The 27,030-nt window shown below is 48.2% G+C and overlaps 1 protein-coding gene across 4 annotated transcripts in view; it reads right to left on the bottom strand.

Annotated features, from left to right (window-relative positions):
- SLC5A6 (solute carrier family 5 member 6) overlaps positions 1-27,030 on the bottom strand; it is a 327,265-nt gene that overhangs the window by 45,957 nt on the left and 254,278 nt on the right. For all 4 annotated transcript variants that reach the window (XM_086928095.1, XM_086928097.1, XM_086928096.1 and 1 more), the window contains exon 11: positions 24,098-24,165. In XM_086928095.1, the coding sequence (XP_086784221.1) occupies positions 24,098-24,165 (68 nt within the window). The remainder of the gene's footprint in view (positions 1-24,097; positions 24,166-27,030) is intronic.

Raw genomic sequence — 27,030 nt, 5'->3', positions numbered from 1 at the left:
GACCCGAAGGCGCTCCAGAGGGGTACCATGACCTCGAGAAAACATCATACATAGCGTTGAGAAACGCTGAAGGATCCTGACCTGGAGCTGGAAAAGGTGGATGCTCAGGTCGTCCTCGAGGTAGATTCGAATTTGTTTCAACAAAAGGAGTCGATTCCTCTTCCTCAACAGGAACTTCACCGACTCTTCTTGAGCTGAAGACGGTGCCGGAGTCGGATCGGGAACCGGAGCCGGATCGGGAACCGGAGTCGGAGAATGAACTTGCGACTCTGAAGGCGAGGCCTCGCCTTCTTGATCCGAAATCTCTTGTGGAGGAATTACTTTCGATTTAATCTTCTTGGGTGATCTCGACCTCGAGTCATACTTATCATTCGAATGACGACGAGACTCATGTCTCCTCTTCTTCTGCTTCCTACGTGACCTCGAAGCATGATCCGACGAAGACTTTGAAGCCAACGCCTCCCGAGACCTCGATCTCGACCTCAACTTCTTCGAGTGGGATTTCGAAGATTTCCTAACCTTATCGGCCTTCAGTTTAGCCACAAGAAGCTTAGACTCCCTTTCTCGCAGGGCCTTTGGATTCATCTTTTGACACGACGAACACCCACCCACGTCGTGGTCGGAGCTCAAACACCAAATACAGTCTTGGTGTGGGTCCGTAACGGACACCATCTTTCCACATTCTCTGCAGGGTTTAAAACCCGTCTTCTTTGTGGACATATTAAAATAACAAAGAGGCAAGAGAACAGAGAAACGAAGAAATACAGTAAGAGAGTTACTAGAAGCTACAGAGTATCCCAAAACCGTTAGCGTCGACGTGGAAAAAAGGGAACTGATGTCATCACGCCGGCGTGGGCCTATTGTAGGCGTCGGTGACGTCAGTGGAGTCGCGAGCGATGTCGTGTCTCTATGACGTCCGAGTCCACGTCGGCGCGAGGCTACAAAAAGAATTTCTGAATGTTGCTGGCGCAAGGGGGATATTCACAAGGTGAGGAATGCACACGGCAGATGTATCTATCAGAAACACTCCTTCTATATATATATGGGGGGAGGGGAGAGGAGGGGGAGGAGACCAGGCAGGGTGACTACTAGTCAATAAGCTGAGGGCCCAAAGGCAGCAGACAAATGTTCAATCCCTAAAGTCCCAAGTGGGAGTAGAGATATTGAGTGGTGAACAAATAGCGAATGAGTTTCAGAATTTCTATGCAGAATTATATGAGAGTCAAGAATTAGCAGCGCAGCACAAACACTTATTTGAAAGGGACGACTACCCCAAGTTTAAACGACGCCCAAGCAACTTCGTTAGATGCCCTCATCAGGGTTGAAGAGGTTATAGCCGTGATCTACCGCCTCAAGCCCTTCAAATCCCAGGGACCCGATGGATTCCCAGCCAACTTTTATAAATCATTCTGTCAGGTCCTGGCTCCCATCCTTACGAGACTGTTTATTTTGTTTGGGGACTCTGGCTCGGTTCCCTCGACCATGCTAGCTGCATCTATTGTAGTGATCCACAAGCCTGGGAAAGATCAGCAATTCTGTAGCTCTTATCACCCTATATCATTGCTAACAGTAGACATCAAGCTCTTTAGGAGTATTCTAGCAGCTCGGCTGGGTCCCATGATGCCGGGTATCATTGATCCTGATCAGGCAGGATTTATACAAGGTAGGCAGAGTAGCGACAACACAAAACGTATTCTGCATCTCATCCACAAGGCAGATCACACACACATGGATTCCCTTCTCTTGACAGTCAATGCTCAAAAAGCATTCGACAGGATGCATTGGCAATACATGAAGACCTTTGCCCATCTTGGACTAGGCAACCACTTCTGTGCCTGGGTGGCGAGCTGCAAGGGTTCCCCCACGGCTACGGTTAGAGTTAACAGTGTTTCATCTCCTTTTATTCCTATAGGTAGAGGTACCAGGCCAGGGTGTCCCCTGTCACCCCTGTTCTTTGTCTGTACATAGAACCCCTAGCACAGCGGATTAGAGACAACCCAAAAATCGAAGGCATCGCATTTAAAGGAGAGAGGCATACATACAGTTAGCGTATATGCAGACATTATCTTGGCCTCCATAGGCAATCCGGTTACCTCCCTCCCAGCCTTTCTTGAGGAGTTATCTGCATTAGGGCTAGCACCGGGACTCCGGATAAATATCAATACTCTGATTATCAGTTACGTGCGAGCACCTGACCTAGCTGAAAGACAGCTGATGGGTGCAGGGGCCCCTATCATACTTGGGGATTAAGCTCGCCCCTTCAATAGCTCAAACTACTGCGACAAACTACAACACACTCCTACGGCAAATTAAAGGCGAGCTGCACAGTAGGAAGAACCATACTCTCTCTCTTTTAGGACGAATCGCAGACATTAAAAATGTCCATAATGAATGAATGAAATGGCATTTGTAATGCGCAGCTATGCCCAGTGGGCGTCAAGGCGCCTAAGTCAAATAACAGGCTGTTAGCAGACAGAAACAGAGCTTACTGGTATGCTTTGCTAAAAAGCCAAGTTTTCAGTGACTTCCTAAAAAGGTCGAGAGAAGGCAGTGACTTGATCTCCAGGGGGAGTGAATTCCACATCTGAGGTGCCAGTATGGAAAAAGCTTTGCTCCCCCATCTAGCCTTCTTGGCTCGAGGGGTTACCAGTTGATTAAGTTCACTGGAATGTAGGCATCTGTTCGGAACATATCTAGTGAGTAGGGATCCAAGGGCATCAGCTGAGCCTGCAGTTAAAGCCTTATATGTTAGGCAGAGGAGTTTAAACGTGATCCTTGAGGGAATAGGGAGCCAATGGAGATTCTTCCTCGCCAAGGTCATAGATGCTAACCAAGGCAGGGCAAGAGCAAACCGCGCTGCCGCATTTTGTATAACCTGCAGGCGCTGCAGAAGGCCCTTGTTGGCCCCGGCGTACAGTGAGTTACAGTAATCGAGCCTTGAGCCAACAAGGGCGATCACCACCTGTTTCCGTGCCTGTGGGGAAAGATAATGGACAATCCTTTTCAGGGTCCTGATGACACCCCAACAGGTAGCCACCGTTCTGTTGACCTGAAGCTCCATAGAGAGCTGGGTGTCAAAGATGACACCCAGGTTCCTGGCAGATTGTGTGGGTGTGGGGCAGCTGCCTAAAGAAGGAGGCCACCACTCACCTGACCACATGCCCTGATCTTTGCCAAAGACCAGGACCTCTGTCTTATCCCCGTTCAGCTTTAGGGAGTTGGAAATCATCCACTCTGCAACAAGTTGCATGCAGGCCCTAAAGTTTGACGCGGCTTCGTTCACAGAGTGGGTCAGGGATACCATAATCTGCGTGTCGTCGGCATACGACACTACCTCCATCCCCTGAGATCTTACTAGTCTTGCAAGGGGGGCCACGTAGATGTTGAACAGGGTCGGGCTCAATGCCGACCCCTGTGGCACCCCGCATTGCAAAGACTTAGCAGGGGAGAGGTACTCACCTAGCATGACACGCTGCTCTCGTTGGTGTAAGAAGGAGCTCAGGAGACTGAGGGCTGGTCCTTCTACCCCTGCCTCCCTTAACCTGGATGTTAAAGTAAGGGGAGACAGGGTGTCGAATGCCGCTGTAAGGTCCAGCAGCACCAGTACGGTGGTTTGACCCAAATCCACTTTTCTGCGGATGTTATCCATGACTTTAGTCAAGGCAGACTCCGTGCTATGCAGCTTTCTAAAGCCATGTTGGTACCCGTCCAAGAAACCTGAGGCATCAAGGAAGTTAGAAAGATGAAGGTTCAGATGGGTCTCCAACATCTTGGCAGGGGCCGGCAGAAGGGAGATGGGTCTGAAATTCTTCAGTACTCCGGGGTCTAAGGTGGTCTTTTTCAGCAGCGGCTTTACAATGGCTTTCTTCCAAAGTGACGGAAAAATGCCTTGTTCCAAGGCTCCATTCATTACTTCCAGCATCGGAGGAAGAATGATATCCCTACAGTTCTTTAGTTGTTTCAAGGGAACTGGATCAAGTGGGGAAGACGATTTCGTTTTGTCCAACAGGCTATTAAGTCCCTCCAAAGAAAGAGCAGGGAAATGTTCAAGGGACTGGGGGATGTCTCTGCTCCAAGATTCCAGCAGTTTAATTCGAGAAAGGTCCTCAGAACTCAGAGAGTTCCTCTGTGATTGTAGAGCTATGTAGATATCGTCTATTTTTTTGTAGAAGAAGTCTGATATATTGTTACATAGCTCTGTGAGGCAACCACAGGGTCTGGTACCTGGAGAGAGCACAGTGAATCCACTATTTTAAAGAGCTCTTTAGAGGATGTTAAAGAACAGGTTAGGCTGGAAAAATAGTCCTGTTTTTCCTTAATGACTCTATTTTTGTACTCTCGTAACAGGCTCTTATAGACTTCTCGATCTTTGGGATCCCAGGATTTACGCCACCCACGTTCCTTCTGTCTGCATTTTTGTCTAAGAAGCCTCAAGTCAGTTGAGAACCAAGGGGCAGTTGACTTCTGTCGAGCTACAGATTTAAAGGAGGGAGGGGCTAGTTCATCAGCGGCTCTGGTGATAGCATCAGTGAGTTCTTGAGCAGACTCATCCACCTTCCGCTGAGTTGTAATATTGGTGTTAAGAATAAAAGGGGCGAGAGCCTCATTAGTAAAATTTCTGAAGCTCCTTTTAGAGTGTTTTTTGCCAGTGCCCAAGTCAACATCAGAGCAGGGGATGTCTAGGGACAATGGGACTGCTAGGTGGTCGGACCAGGTGATCGGTACCGGCGTTCCAACAACTAGTCTAGAGTCGTTAGAAAAAATCCCGTCAAGGATGTGCCCCGCCTTATGGGTCGGGTGGAGAACTCTTTGGACAAAGTCGCATGCCTCCAAAGAATTAAGCAAAGAGGAGGTATCTTTCGAGGTCATATCCTCTAAGTGGAAATTGATATCCCCCAAAATGGTAAGATGTGGTCTACCAAAATAGGGTTCCAGAATTCTAAAGAGTTCTGGGCAAAAGTTAGCTCTGGACCCGGGGGGCCTATAAAGTAAAATACCAGAAAAAGAGCTCGAAGGAGCATGCACAATACAAAAGTATAGGGCCTCAAAGGGGTCAGTAGGAACCGATAGGGGTTTTATGGTGCAGGAGAGAGTAGAATTAAAAAGAATAGCTATTCCACCACCTCTACAACGTTCTCTATCTAACCTTAGGAGGGTGTATCCTTCAGGTATGGCCAAAAGCAGATCATGACCAGAGGAGTCAGAGGCCCACGTCTCGGTAACAAAGACCCAGTCCGGAAGCCTCGTGCTAACAAAGTCAGTAAATTCAATCCCATGTCTGATCAAAGAGCGTGCATTGATCAAGAAGCCCTGTTTGGATTGGGAGATATGACTAACAAGCGCAGAAGGGGTAGGATGCATACGGGCCTGAATTGAGCAATTGAAAGAAATATTACAGGAAGGACACGCACGGGCCTGAAGCAATACCTCAGGTCTAAACCGATGATGACAGCAGAGCGCAGGGGGTCTCAGTGACAGGAGGTTGCAAAACAAATCATCCCGGGTGGGGGACATGGATACGTCGGAAGTCCCAGGGTCCAGCCCGTCCTGCAGCGTGTCCTCAGCGCGGACGGGCGCAGACGGGCTGAACTCTGGCGTAACTCCGGCGTCAATCAGGCGTCCCCGCTGCGCGTTACCGCTGCGCGTCTGCATGACTGACTTAAGTACACGCCTAGCGTCCTTCTGACGACTAGAGCGTGAAGCCTACCTGCTAGCGCCGAAAAGCGGCACAAAGTACTTCCAATATGGCGCTACTAGGAAGAAATTACGTGAGGAAGCGGACCCGCCCAACAGCGGTGTGGTTCCCAAAAGTTAGAGTGCAGGTGAGGGCCAGGCGCACTTTAAAAGCAGGGGAAAATGTAAATAAATGCAAATTAAATGAAAACGAGGTAATTTTAAAAACGAGCAGCAGCTCTAGTCCTGAGGCGCACACAGCGCATGCAAAGGTCAACTGAAGATTTTACATTGCTTCCAGACATTTCCGGTTTCCCCTCCCTAGGGGGTGCTCCCTACACTACAGACCAAGCTTCATAATTTGTATGGCATGGGGTGAGACCTAGCATGAGGAAGAGCTTGAGCTACCTGGGGCCAGATGAAGGGGGGGTTGACCATCCCAGATTTGAAGAGATATTTCCAGGCAGCTCAGATGAGATACCTAGCGGAATGGAATAGGGAGGAGTGTGAAAAACATTGGGTATTTCAGAATAGGGCAATTGCATGGCTTCCCCTCTGGAAGGTACTGTTCTTAAAAGAGCGGTCAGGCCGGGGAGCCTCATGGGCTCTGTGGCGGGCCGAAGGGAGTTCACTAGGTTCCCACAACCCCATGACACCACTATTCGGGAATGGCGATTTTACCCCAGGCTTACTTGAGGTGGGGGAGGCATTTGCAGCTTGGTATCTGACGCCATGCCGCGGGCAACATGTTCGATGAGACAGGGATTCTCACCTTTACGCAAATACATCAACAGTACAACCTGTCGGAAGCTGAAAGATTCTGATATCTCCAGGTGCGTCACTGGCTATTGCACTCCACCAATTTCCCCACTGTTAGCAGACGCCTTACCAAGTATGAGAAATGGCCAGTCACCAAGTCTACAGATAGATGGCTGATATCTCAACTCTATGTCCTTCTGTGCCATCCTGCCCCCACACAGCCCACACCCAGTCAATGTAGGTGGGCAAAGGAACTCGGAAGGGAGGGAACTATCTCCTAAAGACTGGGAGGAGGTATACTATAGAGTCCGACACACTGTGCGTAACACAGCTAGTATTGAGCCAGCCACTAAAATAGCAACATACTGATATCTGACTCCAGTACACCTTAAAGGTAACCCGGGGCGTAGCCATCACTGTTGGCGTGGGTGCGGTTTGCCAGGCACGCTTCAACACATACTTTGGAAATGCCAGAAGATTGCAGTATACTGGACCCAGATCCTGGATGAAATAGACACACACTTTCTCATGCACTGGGTGCCTGCTCTTACACCCACACATCTAAGGTGGCTCCACAGGATATTGTACATACTAGGGATGAAAAAGATCTCCTCTACCCTCACAACATCTAAAGCTTTGTTCTGTGACACTTGGCACCCATATCTTAGTCTCCTAACCATTACATTCAGAGAAATTACCTTTCTAAAATACCTGTGCATCCTTTGGCTTTGTGAAACGGAGTAGCTCATAACACAACCACAGAGGGAGTGATCTAGCTACACCTCCCTATAAAAACAAGGTCAAAAACATTTGAACTGAGTACTGGAGGATGGTGGGAGAGGAGGGAGGAGGGAGGGAGGTCTGCGTTTCGTTTCTTTTTCTTATTGTTGTGTTAAGACAACAGGTAAAACCCACATGTAAAGTTAGGAGACAATTGCAATGGATAATTGCATACAGTATATGAATGCTTGGTACGATTGTTATAAATGCTGTATCTCACTGTCTTAGATGCTTGTGAATAAAAAGATTTAAAACCCAAGTTCCTTTACAAATTGCTCAGCTTTTATCGGAGTAATTTTACATCTCACTTGTATTTTGTTAGTGAAAAAGACCTCTGACCTCCTGGTCAGAATCACTGCTTCCCCATCGCGCAGCTTCGCTGATAAGACACTTCCCTTAGTGCCTTCTTGTGATCCAGATAGGTGTTCAAGGCCCTCCTGCACCCGCAGGCTCCTGCCCGCGCCTCATCCCTGGTGGTCTAGTGGAAGAGCCTGCTTCTCTGCTAGTCCACTCTGTGTGCGTCATCCTCTTTTGCCTCATTCTGTTTTTTGCCTGTTTTTGCCTTTTTCTGTCTATCTTTCCATTTTGCCTTCCTGTTTTGCGTTGCCTTTTCCTCGTCGCTGCCACTCCCCCTAGAGTGTTCCCGCTTCTGCCTCCTCCCCCGCCGAAGGCGCGCCAAAAGCAAGCCTGTCTACGGTTAACCGCGACTCTACAGTGATCAGCACAAGGGATCTTGGTCGCCTGACCCGCCGCCGCTACAAACCCCAGCACCCTCCAGGCACTCAACCCTGGACATAACAACTGCCAGCTCTCAAAGCTGACATACACCCAAAACCTGTTCACGAACCTCCGGACCCGCCGCGGCACCTTCACCCTCCCCAACCCACCAGACACCACAGTACACAAGCCCCTGAGCTGCATCCTCCTCAGTGTATGCTCCCTGCACAGATACGCCGTAGGAATCTTGGACCTTTTCAATTCTCACTCGCCCAACATCACCTTCCTCACAGAGACTTGGACCAACGCCAGCTCAGCTCCAAGCATCGCAACCGCCATCCCAGACGCATACAAAATCCTGATGAAGGACCGTCCCAACCACCCGGGTGGAGGCCTTGCCATCGTCCACAAAAACTCCCCGTGACTAACAACCACCTGCGCGGACAATGCCTCGCGCCTCAAGGAACACATCCACATTCAGATCCAGCCCAACCCTAGAACAACGCTCTGAGTAACACTTGCCTACAGACCTCACGGGCCCTGCACCCCTTTCAGCAACAGCATCGCAAACTTCATCGCTCTTCACGCCCTTGCCTCCATGGACTACTTACTGCTCGGAGACCTGAACTTCCACTTAAACAACATCAGCGATCCCAACACCAACGCTCTCCTAGAGAACCTAACCAACATAGGACTGAAACAACTTGTCTCCACCACCACCACACACACAGCAGGACACACACTCGACCCCATCTTTGCCAGAGGAAACAACATTTGCTTCAGCCATACCACAGAGCCGCTCTGGACAGACCAACACTGCATCCATTTCTCCTTCATGAACCTCTCCGCACACAAGCGTACGCCCGCCTCCCACGCAGAAACTGAAACAAAGTCTCCAAAGGACTCTTCACCTCCGCCTTCAGTTGTACTCTTCCCCCAACTATGACAGACAACAACACAGCAGTGAGCAACCTCCAGCAATGGATCGCCAACTGCGCCAACACTCTTGACCCACTCCAGAACATCTCGAGATGATAACACGAAAGCCACCTGGTTCACCACAGACCTCCGAGAATCTAAGAGCTCTTGCTGACTAGAGAAAACGTGGAGAAACAGCAAAACGCCGGAAGCATGCTCCGCTTACACGGCGGCCACCTCGGCACACCACCAACTCATCAAATCAAGAGAAACTTCATCCAAGACAGAATCCTCTCAAACTCCTACAACTCCAAGAAACTCTGCCATCATACAAGAATTTGCCGGACCCAACAGCGAAACAACCAACATCCCTCCCTCCCAAGACCTCTGCAACAGACTCCGCTCCTTCTTCCGCCTCAAGATCAAGACGCTCGATGAGAACTTCAACGGCCACAGCACTGCCTCAACACCCCCCGCCCACAATCAACTACATCCAACAGACTCTCCTCACCTGGACACCTCTTCCCATAGAAGAAACCGCCAAGAACATGATAAGCATCCACTCCGGAGCTCCTACTGACCCTTGCCCGCCACCAGGGGTGTAACAAACACCCCCAAGGACCCCCGGGGTGCGGGTGGCTCCCAGTCTTCAGGATGTGAAGGGGGCCCCATCAGCTCACCGGTGGAGAGCTGTATGTCTCTTGCGCTAAGCAGCTGCTGTCTGCTCTGAGCTCTTCTGGTTGACCCAGGACTGAAGAGAAACAAAGTAACAAGTTACGTTGTTTCTCTTCAGAGGGAGCCCGGCCAGAACAAGGATGGGGGTGGGGGCCCTCTGAGGGTTACGCTTCATCAGAGCCAATTCGCTGCACATGGTAAATAAATTCAGCCTTGCATTAAAGCCCCCTCTCTCTCACTGGGGATCCTGTAATTCGAAATTTCCACATTTCAGAGGAAATACATAATTCCTCGAATTATGGATTCCAATATATTGGAGGGCTTGAATTGTGTTTTCTTTAAGTTGAAAGATACGGAAGGGGCTGTTCTTGCTTCAGGCAGCCCTCCTTCCTGAGTCTTCAGTGACTCGTTTACAGGGACAGTGACGATGATGGCATCATGATATGTTCCACCTTCTTTGTAAATAAATGTTCAACTTCTATTTTATTTGGATGGGATCAAGCTCAAGTCGGGCAGTGATTAGACTAGGGACAGGATTCTAACTGACATAGTCATATGACTTGGGATCATACAACAGACATGGAGGAGAGAACTCAGAAATTTGTTTGCTAATACTAGTTAAACACTGTGATTTTAAAGTATGACTATGCTTTAATCTGTTCGCCCGCTTCTGTGGGTATGAGCTTGCTACTCTATTCAGTGCTTATGACTATTAATGAGTATCCCCTGGAAGAGAAGGATTAGTTACTTACCTGTAATCCTAGTTCTCTTCCAGGGGTATACTCATTAAAGTCATAAGCACCCTCCCGCCTCCCCGGGCGAGCAGTAGCATTAAGGTTTAAAGTTTTCAATATGTTTAAGTGCAGATTCCTGCTTAAGTTTACTGTACCGTACAAAAGAACTGACCTAACTGTCACCTGTGGGGCATGATGGGAACAGAGTTCTCCTAGAGGCCTTAAAGGCAAAGTGTGCAGATTCTCTGGGGCCTTAAAGGCAGGGTGCCAGTCTGATTTTCTGTACACAGACATTTTTTCATATGCAGCCCTTTTAGGCTAATAACTGTTTACTACAGGTTCTTTGATGAAAATAAAAGGTTTTTCATGGCTATGAAATGCATTTTAGGCTCATGCCTGTTTATTGCATTTATATACAGCATATTTTCATGCTTCAGAACGTGTAAGGTTTTGGTTTGATTAGCCTATGTGTTAAGGTTAGGCTGCATATTATGTTATTATACATGTATATGTGTATAATTACTTAGTACTTTGTACTTTTGGTTATATTTACACATATATATGTATATTGTTTTTGTGTTCGGAGAACACAAAAACAATATACATATATATGTGTAAATATAACCAAAAGTACAAAGTACTAAGTAATTATACACATATACATGTATAATAACATAATATGCAGCCTAACCTTAACACATAGGCTAATCAAACCAAAACCTTACACGTTCTGAAGCATGAAAATATGCTGTATATAAATGCAATAAACAGGCATGAGCCTAAAATGCATTTCATAGCCATGAAAAACCTTTTATTTTCATCAAAGAACCTGTAGTAAACAGTTATTAGCCTAAAAGGGCTGCATATGAAAAAATGTCTGTGTACAGAAAATCAGACTGGCACCCTGCCTTTAAGGCCCCAGAGAATCTGCACACTTTGCCTTTAAGGCCTCTAGGAGAACTCTGTTCCCATCATGCCCCACAGGTGACAGTTAGGTCAGTTCTTTTTTCCGGCTTGTTCTGTGAGGAACCTGGAACTTGAGCTCTGCTCTTTTGAAGTATTTTCTGTCAGAAATTGGTTTTTCTTGCCTTTTCTTGACAAAATATATCTTTGGTGGTGGGTTGTTACCCTTTCCTGACTAAGCTGTTGGTGTTTTTTAGTCAGAATGCCACCTTTATTTTACAAATGTCCTTCCTGTGGGAAGAAGATGTTGAAAACTGACCCACACTCTGTTTGTGTGGTGTGTCTTCCAGCTTCTCATAAGGTGGAAGAATGTTATCACTGCCTCAATCTTTCAAATAGAACTTTAAAGGAAAGAGAGAAAATGAGGTTGCTGGGCCTTCTGGAGAGAGAAAACCGTGGTGAGAAGAGTTCTAAAGGCCTATTATCATCTGCTAGGCCTTCTTCTCAGCCCAAACGTCGAAGATCAGCGTCTCCTGAAGGTAGAACTAAGAAGCATCGACTCCAGGGAGCGTCACCGTCAAAAAAGGTGTGCTCGACGTCGAGAAGATCGCCGTCGACGTCGAAGAGAGCTCCATCGACGTCGAGGACATCGCCGGTGAGGCAGTCGCCGTCGAAATCCTTGTCGACGTCGAGGCATTTGGTGTCGATTGCAGTGAGGACGACGTCGGGCGTGCAACGCTCGACGTCGAAGGATCGTATGAGGTCGACGTCGAGGGACAGGAGATGTCCGACGTCGAAAGATCGTGTGTCGACGTCGAAGGAAAAAGGTTCGCCGTCGAAGGATAAAGGGTCGACGTCGAAGGATAAAGGGTCGACGTCGAGGAAGAGTCATCGGTCGACGTCGAGAGGGAGACATACGTCGTCGAGGAAAAGATCGACGTCGAGAGAGATGACGTCGAGGGATTAGACGTCGAGACCTAAAAAGAGAAGGTCAAGGTCTCCATTGCGACGTAAGTCGACGTCGAAGCATGCTTCGGGCTCGAAGCATGGAGTGTCTAGGTCTCCCCCACCTGTGCATAGGTCGGAGTCGAGACTATCAAGACCAGCCTCTCGGACCTCAATTAGGTCTTTGTCGAGGTCAGAAATAAGTCCCGAACCTGGAGTGGAAGGTTCCCCGCATGATCAGCAAGACAACAGATCTGCAGTGGGGCAAGGGATAGTGCACCATGACTCTTCTGTGGTGGCTCATTCGGGCTCGTCCTCAGGGCAGGTGCCAGATGACAGACAGTTGGTGCCCAGACAGCGGACCCCGTCTGGTTCATTGGTCTCTGAACACAGTGCAGCGTCAAGAGCTTCGAAGTCTTCCGCAGAGCTGAATATTGTGCAGGTGTCACCTGAAGCTTCACCTGAGCATACAGAGCGGCCTATTAACTTGTCACCGAGGTGGTTGGAAAGTTTAAGGCACTGGAAGATGCGTCCGATAATGGGGGAGAGAACTCCAGTCCCTCGGAAGGAACTGCATAGAAGATCACGCTCAAGATCCTTAGTGAGAGAGAAATCTCGTTCAAGGGAGCGTAGGAGGCAACGATCGGCAACTCCACGAAGAAGACGTAGAACTCCTACTCCATCTTCTACATCATCTTCGTCCTCGTCAAGATCTTCGTATAGGGACTATTCTCCGACTATATCTTCTACTCCTCCTTCCAGGGTGTCTCCAGTAGACGATCTAAGCACATTTAATGATGTGTTATGTCGTGGAGCGAGTAAATTCAGCATCAAAATGGCAGTTCCCCAGGTAGCAACCTCAGTCATCTTCGAAACTTTACATCACAAGACGACTGGCAGGCCTCTCCTACCGTTAGTGCCCGGATTGATTGAACCAGCAATGAGGACATTCCTAACTCCGGCCACGGTGGGCTCAGGTCCTTCTAGGATTGCGAAAAAATACAAGGCTCCAGAGGAAGACCCAATGTTTTTGCGGTCTGACCCACCTCCAGACTCCCTGATTGTAGCGGCAGTCAGAAAGGCGCATTCGGCAGCATCTACCTCTTCTGCTCCACCTGAAAAGGACAGTAAGAGTATGGATTCCCTGGGGCGAAGGATGTGCAATACCTCAGGATCGGTCATGCGAGTGGCCAGTGCGTCTGCTCTATTGGGCCGCTATGACCGTCTGCTCTGGGACTCAGTGGCTCGTTTTGCAGATAAACTCCCTAAAGAGGATCAGAAAGACTTCCTGGAAATAGTGGAGGAAGGTGGTTTGGTGGCTAACCAGAGCATTAGCGCGGCGGCTGATGCTGCGGACTTGTCGGCTCATGGCTATGCACACGGTGTTTGCGCAAGACGTACAGCCTGGCTTCGCCTTACGGGGCTGAAGCCGGAGGCACAGAGAAAAATGGTCAATTTACCTTTTAATGGATCAACTCTGTTTGGATCCCATGCAGATGACGAGATGTCTAAGATGAAGGTGGAGTTGGACACTCTTAAGGCCGTAGGCCTTGAGAAGAAAAAAGAATTTAAACGTCGGGGTACTTTTCGTCTCTATGACAAGAGATCTTTTCAGCAAAGGAGTCAACAAACGAATTGGTCTTCGCAAAATCAAGGCCAGAATCAACAAAGATCACAATTCCAGCAGAGGCGGCCTGGACGAGGCAGAGGCAATGGAAATAGGCAGCAGTCATCAGCTGCCAAGCAGCCTCAGAAACAATGAATGGATGCTTCCTCTACAACCGTGTCCCACTCCGGTTGGAGGAAGTATTGTGCGTTATCTGGACGAGTGGAAACAGATCACGAAGGACAGATGGGTGCTGGATGTCGTTCAGAACGGGTACCTTTTGAGGTTCAAGAAGGCACCCACTGGCATGCGCCCTCTAAAGATGGTACAGTGGAATATAAAGCGCTTGCAACAGGAGGCGAACGTTCTCCTGAAGAAGAAGGCCATAGAACCAGTCCCTTTCCAGCAGAGAGGTCAAGGCCTGTACTCTCGATTCTTTCTTGTGCAGAAAAAAGGTCCAGTCACAGAGTTCAGACCCATTCTGGATTTGAGGCGACTGAACAAATTCATTCGGAAGGAGAGATTCCGAATGCTGGCTCTTCACCAGATCTTCCCTCAATTACACCAAGGGGATTGGATGTGCTCCATCGATCTAAAGGACGCGTATTTTCATATTCAGGTATCCAGAAGACATCGCAAATTTCTCAGGTTTCAAGTGGCGGCTCGTCATTATCAGTACGCAGTGCTCCCTTTTGGCCTGAGATCAGCCCCCAGAACATTTTCAAAATGTATGGCTGTAGTGGCGGCTTGTCTTCGAAAGAGTCGGATATTCATATATCCGTACTTAGACGACTGGCTTCTGAAGAGTTCATCCCCATCGCTTCTAGAGGAACATCTTTCGATTTGTCTTCAGCTCATGTACAAGTTGGGTCTGCAAGTCAACTACAAGAAGTCGATAATGAACCCCACCCAGAAGATCCACTACCTGGGTGCTCAGCTGGATACAGAAGTAGAAAACGTGTGTCCTTCGGAGGAGAGGTGGTCATCCATCAGAGCGAAGTGTCTGCTTCTCCTTCTCCCTTTAGAACTCTTCTCACCACGGTTTTCTCTCTCCAGAAGGCCCAGCAACCTCATTTTCTCTCTTTCCTTTAAAGTTCTATTTGAAAGATTGAGGCAGTGATAACATTCTTCCACCTTATGAGAAGCTGGAAGACACACCACACAAACAGAGTGTGGGTCAGTTTTCAACATCTTCTTCCCACAGGAAGGACATTTGTAAAATAAAAGTGGCATTCTGACTAAAAAACACCAACAGCTTAGTCAGGAAAGGGTAACAACCCACCACCAAAGATATATTTTGTCAAGAAAAGGCAAGAAAAACCAATTTCTGACAGAAAATACTTCAAAAGAGCAGAGCTCAAGTTCCAGGTTCCTCACAGAACAAGCCGGAAAAAAGAACTGACCTAACTGTCACCTGTGGGGCATGATGGGAACAGAGTTCTCCTAGAGGCCTTAAAGGCAAAGTGTGCAGATTCTCTGGGGCCTTAAAGGCAGGGTGCCAGTCTGATTTTCTGTACAGACATTTTTTCATATGCAGCCCTTTTAGGCTAATAACTGTTTACTACAGGTTCTTTGATGAAAATAAAAGGTTTTTCATGGCTATGAAATGCATTTTAGGCTCATGCCTGTTTATTGCATTTATATACAGCATATTTTCATGCTTCAGAATGTGTAAGGTTTTGGTTTGATTAGCCTATGTGTTAAGGTTAGGCTGCATATTATGTTATTATACATGTATATGTGTATAATTACTTAGTACTTTGTACTTTTGGTTATATTTACACATATATATGTATATTGTTTTTGTGTTCCGGGTCCCCGCTCATGGGCGGAGATAATTCAGTGCTTATGACTATTAATGAGTATCCCCTGGAAGAGAAGGGGCTGTTCTTGCTTCAGGCAGCCTTCCTTCCTGAGTCTTCAGTGACTCGTTTACAGGGACAGTGACGATGATGGCATCATGATATGTTCCACCTTCTTTGTAAATAAATGTTCAACTTCTATTTTATTTGGATGGGATCAAGCTCAAGTCGGGCAGTGATTAGACTAGGGACAGGATTCTAACTGACATAGTCATATGACTTGGGATCATACAACAGACATGGAGGGGGGTGGAGAAGTTTAGCAGGGGGGAGGAAGGGGGCTTGGTAGATAAAGGTTAGCTGATAAGTTCGGAGACAGAAACCACAGTAGTTATGCATGAGCTGCACAATGTAGAGGCTCATGCATAGGAGAAAGGCCTCGGAGATAACACATGCAGATCTGACTGCAGCTATACTGTAAATAGATTGTGGACTGTGTGCATGTTGCCTGCTGCTCTATAATATGTGAAAACTGAATATACCCTGATTGTTTGTATCGTTTATTATAAATGTAAAGAAAGATATCTAAAAACTTCTATTTTGGTGCGTAATATCCATGTAAACATGTACAACATATCAGACAGTAGTAGTACTCAGGGTATAAAACCCAGGTTTGTGCACAAGGTCAGGTGGGCCTTTCCTGGTGGAGTGAGGCATGAGATACATGGATATTTGGGCTTCGGTTTCTTCACTTTGATGGTATGTGACGGTTTCCGCACCCACTCCTGCCACCATTGGTCAGATTAATTTACCTTCTATTTCCAGTACCAGCTCTTGCCACCAGTACTTTTGTAAGGCTATTTGGCGCTGCTAGAGCTTCCGGTCATCGCTGGTGCAGTAGGGACACTTCTGAGCAGGACCGTGGCACTGAACCCGGTTCTGTGACACAGCACCAGTGCCTCTCAGCTATTATTTTATTGAATGGATGCACCTCAGCGCTGTACACTAGCGCCACACGATTCGCCTATTTTAGGTGTGATTAAAGTTTGGCACGCGCTCAGCAGAGCGCATCTGCCAATTTTAAGGCTGTTATCATTTCTGGTGCCCGATTTTCTGGTAATCAAGTCACCAACCTTGAAAGGAGGAAGAGCTGTGTAGGCCGTGCCGGTAATGGAGGGGCACAACTGGCATTTATGTTTGCTATCCGATGGCAAGGGGTCGGGTCAACAGAGGAGGATAGGGCCATGCGTTGGCACGAGAGACTGAGTGCTCCTGTGAGAGGCGATATACCTAGTCAGTTATGGAGGGTGAAAGGGGGAGCCTGGTTCCTTTGGATCATCGTTTGAGGCCTGAAGCTGGCTGGTGAAATTGGGGGAATTCCGCTGAGTGCTAGAATGATAGAGGTATGCTCCTAGGTATTTCAACTACTGCAGACGTATTTATTATTATATGGTACTTGACACAACAGAAGCCACGAGTGAGGAATACGCAGAGCTTCCGATGCAAGAGGCAGTGTGTTGTTGGAGGGTTTAGAACATAGGTACTCACAAACTTTCTCTCGGGGGCCAAATTTACAGTGTGATTTGTACCAAGGGCTGCACCGGTGGGAGTGGGGGAGTGGGACGGGGCTAGAGCACACAAAAAAACACTTTCTCTCTGTCTCTCTCCCTCTCTCTCTCTGTATCTCCTTCTCTCTCCTTCTCTCTCTGTCTCTCCTTCTCTCTCTGTCTCTCCTTCTCTCCTTCTCTCTCCGTCTCTTTCGGTCTGTCTCTCTCTCTCTGTCTCCCTGTCTCCCTCCCTCTCTCAATCTCGGTCTGTCTCCCTCCATCTTTTTCTCTGTCTCCCACTGTCTGTCTCCCTCCCTCTTTCTCTCTGTCCCCCTCCCTCTGTCTCCAAATCATCTTTCTCTCTGCCTTCCACTGTCTGTCTCCCTCCCTCTGTCTCCCACCCTCTTTCTCTCTGTCTTCCTCCCTCGGTCTCCCTCTCGCTCGGTCGGTCTCCCTCTCGCTCGGTCTCCCTCTCGCTCGGTCCCCCTCTCGCTCGGTCCCCCTCTCGCTCGGTCCCCCTCTCGCTCTCGCTCGGTGACTCTCTCTCTCGCTCGGTGTCTCTCTCTCTCGCTCGGTGTCTCTCTCTCTCGCTCGGTGTCTCTCTCTCTCGCTCGGTGTCTCTCTCTCTCGCTCGGTGTCTCTCTCTCTCGCTCGGTGTCTCTCTCTCTCGCTCGGTGTCTCTCTCTCTCGCTCGGTGTCTCTCTCTCTCGTTTGGTGTCTCTCTCTCGCTCGGTGTCTCTCTCTCGCTCGGTGTCTCTCTCTCTCTCAGTGTCTCTCTCACTCTCTCTCGGTGTCTCTCTCTCGGTGTCTCTCTCTCTCGGTGCCTCACTCTGTCTCCCTCTCTCTCGGTCTCGGTCTCTCGGTCTCTCTCTCTCTCTCTCTCTCTCTCTCTCTCTCTCTCGTTCTCTCTCTCTCTCGGTCTCTGTCTCACTCTGTCTGTCTCCCTCTCTCTCTTTATCTCCCTCCATCTCACTCTATCTGTCTGTCTCTTTTTCTCCGTCTCGATCTGTCTCTGCCTCCATCTGTCTGCCCCTATCGGTCCCTGTCTCTATCTCGGTCTGTCTGTCAGTACGCAGTGCTCCCTTTTGGCCTGAGATCAGCCCCCAGAACATTTTCAAAATGTATGGCTGTAGTGGCGGCTTGTCTTCGAAAGAGTCGGATATTCATATATCCGTACTTAGACGACTGGCTTCTGAAGAGTTCATCCCCATCGCTTCTAGAGGAACATCTTTCGATTTGTCTTCAGCTCATGTACAAGTTGGGTCTGCAAGTCAACTACAAGAAGTCGATAATGAACCCCACCCAGAAGATCCACTACCTGGGTGCTCAGCTGGATACAGAAGTAGAAAACGTGTGTCCTTCGGAGGAGAGGTGGTCATCCATCAGAGCGAAGTGTCTGCTTCTCCTTCTCCCTTTAGAACTCTTCTCACCACGGTTTTCTCTCTCCAGAAGGCCCAGCAACCTCATTTTCTCTCTTTCCTTTAAAGTTCTATTTGAAAGATTGAGGCAGTGATAACATTCTTCCACCTTATGAGAAGCTGGAAGACACACCACACAAACAGAGTGTGGGTCAGTTTTCGACATCTTCTTCCCACAGGAAGGATATTTGTAAAATAAAAGTGGCATTCTGACTAAAAAACACCAACAGCTTAGTCAGGAAAGGGTAACAACCCACCACCAAAGATATATTTTGTCAAGAAAAGGCAAGAAAAACCAATTTCTGACAGAAAATACTTCAAAAGAGCAGAGCTCAAGTTCCAGGTTCCTCACAGAACAAGCCGGAAAAAAGAACTGACCTAACTGTCACCTGTGGGGCATGATGGGAACAGAGTTCTCCTAGAGGCCTTAAAGGCAAAGTGTGCAGATTCTCTGGGGCCTTAAAGGCAGGGTGCCAGTCTGATTTTCTGTACAGACATTTTTTCTCGGTCTCCCTCTCGCTCGGTCCCCCTCTCGCTCGGTCCCCCTCTCGCTCGGTCCCCCTCTCGCTCGGTCCCCCTCTCGCTCTCGCTCGGTGTCTCTCGCTCTCGCTCGGTGTCTCTCTCTCTCGCTCGGTGTCTCTCTCTCTCTCTCGGTCTCTCTCACTCTCGCTCGGTGTCTCTCACTCTCGCTCGGTGTCTCTCACTCTCGCTCGGTGTCTCTCACTCTCGCTCGGTGTCTCTCACTCTCGCTCGGTGTCTCTCTCTCTCGCTCGGTGTCTCTCTCTCTCGCTCGGTGTCTCTCTCTCTCGCTCGGTGTCTCTCTCTCTCGCTCGGTGTCTCTCTCTCTCGCTTGGTGTCTCTCTCTCTCGCTCGGTGTCTCTCTCTCGCTCGGTGTCTCTCTCTCTCTCAGTGTCTCTCTCACTCTCTCTCGGTGTCTCTCTCTCGGTGTCTCTCTCTCTCGGTGCCTCACTCTGTCTCCCTCTCTCTCGGTCTCGGTCTCTCTCTCTCTCTCTCTCGTTCTCTCTCTCTCTCGGTCTCTGTCTCACTCTGTCTGTCTCCCTCTCTCTCTTTATCTCCCTCCATCTCACTCTGTCTGTCTCTTTTTCTCCGTCTCGATCTGTCTCTGCCTCCATCTGTCTGCCCCTATCGGTCCCTGTCTCTATCTCGGTCTGTCTCTCTGTCTGTCTCTGCCGCTATCTGTCGCTCTGTCCCTGCCTCTGTCTGTCTCTGTCTGTATCTGTCTCTGCCTCTGTCTCTGTATCGATCTGTCTCTACCTGTCCCCGTCTGTTCCTGTCTCTCTCAGTCTGTCTCCATCTGTTTCTGTCTCTCTGCCTCTATCTGTCTCTCTGCCTCTATGTTTTCCTCTATCTGTCTCTTTCCAAACAGGAAGCTTCCCAAAACGCCCTTTTGAAAGTCAGCTGTGAAAGCGCTTACAGCTGACTTTTAAAGGGCTTTTGGGAAGCTTTAAGAAGGTGCCCTGACGTTACAGAGCCAGTAGTAAACACAGAAGATGGCCGCAGGAGCATACATAGTGAACACCTATTTAATAAGTATTCACTACTATGCTCCTGCAGCCATCTTCTGTGTTTACTGCCGGCTGTGGGAACTGCAAGGCAAGGTCCGTGGGCCACCAATGAAGGCCTGCCGGGCTGTACTATGAGTACCACGAACATAGGGAGTACTTTTGTTGAAGGTGTTAATAGTTAGAGGGGGGGGTCTGTCATTCAAGGTTGTAAACTCGGCGTGCACGGTGTGTGGCGTGTGCTGTTCCATTCCCGCACCGAGTGCACTGACTCGTACTAGTCTACAGTGGAAACTAATACCATGGAGGCGCACAATGAACATCTGGGAGATGTGTCACCCTCACGCCCGCCTGTGCTTTGCGTTACATACGTGTCATTCTGAGGAAGCAAACACTTCAGAAAATGTGAGGCAACAGTTAGATTGTGTCCTGCGGGTCTGTGGAGGAAGCCAGAGACGTGCAATCAGACCACAGTGGGTGTATCGCAGTATAAACTCGCAATAATTGCTTGCGAAGCGCCACGGTGCAGGTGCAGTAGCTGAGCAGGGTGAGCGCCAGCTGCTGAGATAACTCACAGTCTCTAAACCTCTTACATTCATTGTACTGCAGTTCATAGAATTATTATCCTTCATTTAATAGATACATAGACTGAAACTCTGATCATCACACTGTTGTGTCTATCTTCTCTACCCCTGTTCAGTGCTTTGGGATGATAGCTAGTGATGTGGAAGAGAGTATTGTAAAAGAAAACACAATCAAAAACAATACATTTCGATAATAATAATTGCTGCAAGCCCAATATAAATGGTATGTTGTTATTTCAATCCATTTCGCCGGGTCTGCACCGCTGCATTGCCTGGCAAGTAACATATGACAGAGTGTGCTGTGCCTGGCATGCAGTGGTCTTTGAATATACTATGCCATGTTCCCCTCACACCTAAGTAAAAATTGTTTATCACTTTGCAACTTCCCCTCACACCATTCCACCAGAAAAAAAGCAGACTCTTAGGTCTTGCTTCCTAGACAGTGCATGTGCTGCCTGTAATGAGACATACTCTGGGCCTACCAAGAACATGCAGGGGCTTGGGATCCACCTGTTGCTCACCATTGGTTGGCTTCACTGTCACTCATTTGTCTGCTTCTGTTTGTGTCCCAGTTTGTCAATTTTGTGTTTGTTCCTCCCATGTAGCCTAGCCTCTTTTCCATCTCTTTTGGTTGGTTGGCGTCTAAGCATCCACGGCTTGCTTTTAATGTAATACTTTTTTCTTTTAGGTTCAGCACTTAATGGCAGTACATATGTTTTTCAGCTGTTTCCCTCGGAATTCTGTGTTTCTCTCAGGCTCCATGTGCTTCCGTCCACCCCCCACCTCCATGTTGCGTTCAACCTCATGTGCCTCCCCCTTGCTTTCTCGTCCACGTGCTCCTCTCCTGCCCACTTCAAGTTGCTCTCTTTCACCTGTTTGTTCCTCCCCTATGCTCCACTTTGCTTTTTGTGTCGTCTGCTTCCCCTCACCCGCCCTCTGGGTTCATTCTGCCCTCGTTGGTTCAATCCTCCCATGTTGCTCTGCTCCATCCCTCAGCTTAAAACAAGCTTAGCCGTTTTTTTGTTTAATGTTAGCCACTGATCCAACTCAGATCTGTAACTACAAAGAAAAAATACAGCTCTCACATCATTTTGAAGGCATGTTGTGCGTGAGGCACATGCCTTCAAAATGATGACTGGTGGGCCATGTCAAAGGCTTTTTTCAATTCTTTAGCCATGCTGCACACAGCTGAAAATCATCAACAAAGCTGATAGCTCCAAAAAGTGTGACCTATTGGCGTTGCAAAATCTTTTTTTTTAATCTGTCCCACAATACTCCTTCTGCAGTGCTCTCCCTATGTATTCACGTTCCCTTTATTTTGTTCCACACATGGAGAGAGGAAGTAAATGGGTTGGATGCTTGAGCCCAAACAGACGACTTGCAGGGAGCAAAAAGTCTGCAGGAATGCACTTCTGTTCACAAAGCAAATAGCTGTGAGATGGTAGCCATGCAGTTTCCTTTTACAAACTGCATTCCTGATGCTTTTCACTCCAGTAGTGCCTTTCACCAGAGTTTACCTCTCCCCTCCATTTCCTGTGGTCATTACCACAACAAAGCAGGGTATAACTGCACTGCTCTGTGTTTTCATTGGATGTGAAACAATGGAGTAGCAGTAACCCCAGCAGCTCCCACTATGTGGGGGGGACCCTGACCTCCACAGGGCCCCCTCCATCACTCTGCATGGGTGACGGACCCCTGCCCTGCGAGCTTCTGACTAGGTCTGGAGCGTGGGTACCCCCTCCATTTACTTTGCAGGGGGGCCTTCTCAAGTTTTGTTACGCCACTGCCCGCTACACATCTTTCACAGGACCATCACCACCATCGCACCCAAACTACGCCGAACCATCAACTGCTCCTTCGAGACCGCTACATTCCCAGGTGACTGGAAACGCGCCGAAGTCAAACCCCTCCATATGAAGCCCTCGACAGACCCGACGGATTGCAAGAATTTCAGGCCCATCTCACTACTCCCTTTTGCTGTCAAAGTCACAGAGAAAGCCGTCAACACCCAGCTAGCACAGTTCATACAAACCAACAACATCCTAGACACCTCTCAATATGGTTTCCGCAGCAACCACAGCACAGAGACCGCCGTCATAGCCGCCTCCGACACCATCCGCACCCTCCTCGAACATTGCCACACTGCAGCACTCATCCTCTTGGACCTTTCAGCAGCCTTCGACACCGTCTCCCACCGCACACTAGCAACCAAACTCCACGACGCTGGCATCCAGGGAACAGCCCTAGACTGGATTTTATCTTTCCTCTCAGGCAGAACACAACAAATAAGACTCCCACACCCTTCCTCTCCAAACCAACCAAGATCAGATGCGGAGTACCCAGGGATCCTCCCTCAGCCCCACACTCTTCAAAGTCTACATGGCCCCCCTCACAATCATTGTCAGAAAACACGGACTCCATGTAGTATGGAGCCACACTGAGTCCGTGTTTTCTGACGACATCCAGCTCATCCTCTCTCTAACAAAGGAACCCGGCATCACCAGTCACAGTTTCAAAGAAGGGATGTAAGGCATCGCAACCTGGATGAGCAGCAGCTGCCGGAAGCTAAACTCAGAGAATACAGAAGTCCTCATCTTCGTCTCCACCCCCTCTCCATTGGACAACACCTGGTGGCCCCTCACCCTCGGAAACCCACCCACCCCAACGGACCACGCACTCAACCTCCGCATCATACCAGACTCTTCACTCACCATGAACCACCATTCTCATTCTTTGCCAAACCTTTAAATGGATCCACCTCGGCGCCAGGAAGACCGGCACCCACGCACTCATGACCAGCAGACTGGACTACGGAAACACCCTCTATGCCGGAATCAACAAAAAACTGCTCTGCAAACTCCAGACCATCCAGAATGCTGTAGCCAGACTTATCCTCGACATGCCACGACATGGCCACATCACCCAACACCTCCGCAACCTTCACTGGCACCCCATCAAAAAAAGAATAACCTTCAAACTGCTCACACATGCCTACAAAGCCCTCCACAACACCTGACCCCAATACCTCAACAAATGAATCTAATTCCACACCCCAAAGAGACACCTCCCCTCAGCCGACCTAGCCCTAGCCACGGTGCCACAGGGCCAGAACAGGTGGCAGATCCTTCTCCTACCTGGTGGCCATGACCTGGAATGTACACCCCCTCTGCATCCAACGAAGCCCGACACTGCACCAATTCAGAAAGGACCTCAAGGCCTGGCTTTTCGAATGATCTACGGAGCTACGAAGCTGCTCACACCCACCTTAGACCCTTACGGATGAGTAGTGCACTTCAAAACCCCAGATTGATGTTAACAGTCACTGCCTTACAAAGTATTAGAAGCAAAATCTACTGTAAACTGGACACGAGGATCTTCATTACACTAAATCTGGAACTGTCACAAGACAATGCAGACCCCAGATCTACACTTGATTGGGGCAGACAGTGTTGTGTAAAGAATCCCCCACCCCCTGAGATGCAATGGTAAAGATAAATAGCGGAGCCATCTTACCTGCAGCACTGAGCCCATGAAGGAGGAGATGTAGGCCATAGCAATGCACAGCAAGCCATACCCGAGAGCTGGGGAGGAAGAAATGAAGAGACCCTTAAGGGCTGTGGGTAGAGCAAGAGTGTGACTCAAGTGTACGACTGGTATCCAGTCAAATTGTCAAAAACAAAATTCACAAGAATTTACAAATGAAAAATAAACTTCACAATCTATGTTTTCCATGCACAAGAAGAGTTTAGAATGGACAAATAAGTGTTTTTTCACGACAACCTACATTTATAGGTAAGGCACTACGAGTTGTGGGTCTACGCTAAAAGGTAAATGAAGCCAATGTGGCCTACGGCAGGTGAATTGTTGTTTTTGTGACTGGTTGAGCTTCTAGCATCCATTGTGCTACAGGGTGGATTGTTGCCTTTTCACTGTATGTATTTTCTATAGCACTCTGTGTCATTGACAAAATACATTCTGTTCAGGTTCAGAGTGTTTGTTATCTTACACACTTCTCATCGTAGCACTTTATTGCATGGGACTCTCCTAGGGGCCCATTCACAACTCCATTTTGTAGTACGTATAGTAGTACTACAGTAGTACCACTGACGTACAACACAATGCTATTCACAAACCCCCAAGTGTAAATCTCCAACCCGCCCTCTCCTATTTTTTCTCTATGGGAGATCCTCACACATGTAAGTTAACTCAATAGTAGTAAATTTGTAAAAAGAAGCACAACAGTAGGTAAGTTGCCGTTATCTTTATTCTGCCCAACGCACTCCATCTCCTGGAAGCAACTGCTGATCCCCCACATTCCATGCTCCACTCCGGGAACTTCGCTCGAGCCCCACACACAATATTCCAGATCCAAACACACTTCCCCTTCCTTCACAAAGAAACAGAAAATGAGAAGACCATGAAAACAGAATACAGACTAAGAAAATGGGGTTGGACAAAAACCTTGACTTCCGGCAGAACTAACTACCTTAAAAAGGCATACTACTCCATAGTACCCCTGCACCCCTCTTCCACTCAAATCAGCAACAATTGAGAAACTATAATAACAGAGAATACAGGTACAATACAAGGAGATGGATTTGGGTTGTGTTCCCAGATGGAAGAAAGAGTCATTAGATCAAATGAATTACATATTCATGAAATATGGTCGGAGCGACCTTCGCTCTACAAAGAACCCTCCCCCCGCAAATGCAATCTGGGTGAATACACATTTTCTATTCACGTAACTTGCTTTAGATCCAGGCACCACAGAGATAGCACACTTGTTCCAGATTTTCCAATTTCTCAACACTGCCACGCAATCGTTTATTTCTCTCACCCTCACTGGTGCTGAAAAACGTGACACCCCTTTGTCGACAGAACCAGGCCTCTTGACTCTTACCCATTCACCAACACCGACAGGAAGAACTCTAATACTGTCAGTCCGAGTGCTGTACTTCGCCTGTACTGCTGCTCTAACATCAACTTCTTTATTCAACTTCTCCTGATCAACACCTTTTCTGGATACCAATCCTTGTTCGACTTGGAGCCCGACACCCTTCCCCTGAGCAACGTAAGTGGAGCCATGCCTATACTTACATCTGGGGTAGTCCTAACTGTCCACAACAGTCCTAACTGTCCACAACTGGCACCCTCCACTGTAACCCATTAACCAAAGCCAGCTGGAAGTGTTCCTTGATTACACGGTTCATACGTTTCCTAGGCCATTGCTGCGAGGGTGATAAAGGGAGGTGAGAATGCGTTTAATGCAGTTTTCCTTGAGGAAGTTCTGCATTTCTCTAGATACCAACTGTGTACCATTGTCGGTCACAAGTTCCTCAGGAACCCCTCTCAAAGAAACACTTCTTGAAAAAAATTAATGGTAGTCGATGAATTAACGCTATCCACAAACTTCACTTGCGGCCATTTCGACTTATTATCAACTAAGACCAATGCATATTTCGGTGGGCTCCCAATGACACCAAAAGGTCCAGCCACATCAAAAGAAAATTTGCACCAGGGCGAGTTCCTCACAACAACAGGATCAACGGGAGAGGGAAACGTTACTTGTGCCTTGTCACTCAGAACACATATAGAGCAGTCATGAACATAGTGTTCAACAGCCCTGTCTAAACCAGGCCACCAGAAATGTTCCCTAACCTTGTGTTTCATGGCCCGAATTCTAAGATGCCCCTCATGGGTTAAATCCAAGATTTTTTTACGCATGCACACCGGACCACTAACAAACCTCTGCGTAGAATCCCACCAACCATGGACAACTCCTCTCCATCTCTCTTATATGGAATCAGCTCTGAGGACAAGTCTTTGTTGTTGGGCCACCCTATGGCTACAAAGTTTCGAACCATTTTGAGCTCAACGTTACTGGACGTTGCCTGCAACCATTCTTGCTCTGAAAGTGTGCCTTTTACAGTATCCTCCACGGAACCTACCGTACATACCATTTCCAGATCGTCAGACATCACATTGCTTATCTAGGCTACCCCTAACTGAAAGTGAGTGCAATCAGCTACACGATTCTTCACCACTGCCACATATTCCAGGCGACAATGGAATTCCTGCAGTCTGTTCTACCACTTAGCAATGCACAGAGTGACCCTTCCGCACCCTCTTGTGGTGAAAAGATCAATTAAAGGTTTATCATCTGTTTTGAGAACAAATCCATTTCCCCACAAAAAAATCCTCAAATGCTGCACACCTCACCACAAGGCTAGATCCTCCTTCTCTAAGGTGGAATAAGTGCTTTCCGCCCTTGTTAATGTTCTAGAGGCGAAAGCAATGGTTTCTTCACGTCTGTCACCTCTTTTCTGCATAAGATCAGCGCCTAAACCCACATTACTAGCATCAGTGGAGATAATGCACCGGTTATTGATGTTGAATAATTTGAAGCCATAACCATTTCCTGTTTTATGAGCTCAAAATTATTGCTA

The sequence above is a fragment of the Lissotriton vulgaris genome, chromosome 6 (genome assembly GCF_964263255.1).
Source record: "Lissotriton vulgaris chromosome 6, aLisVul1.2, whole genome shotgun sequence".
Classification (NCBI taxonomy): Eukaryota; Metazoa; Chordata; class Amphibia; order Caudata; family Salamandridae; genus Lissotriton; species Lissotriton vulgaris.
Note: the sequence above shows the minus strand (reverse complement) of the source record. Positions and strands in the feature narration are given on the sequence as shown.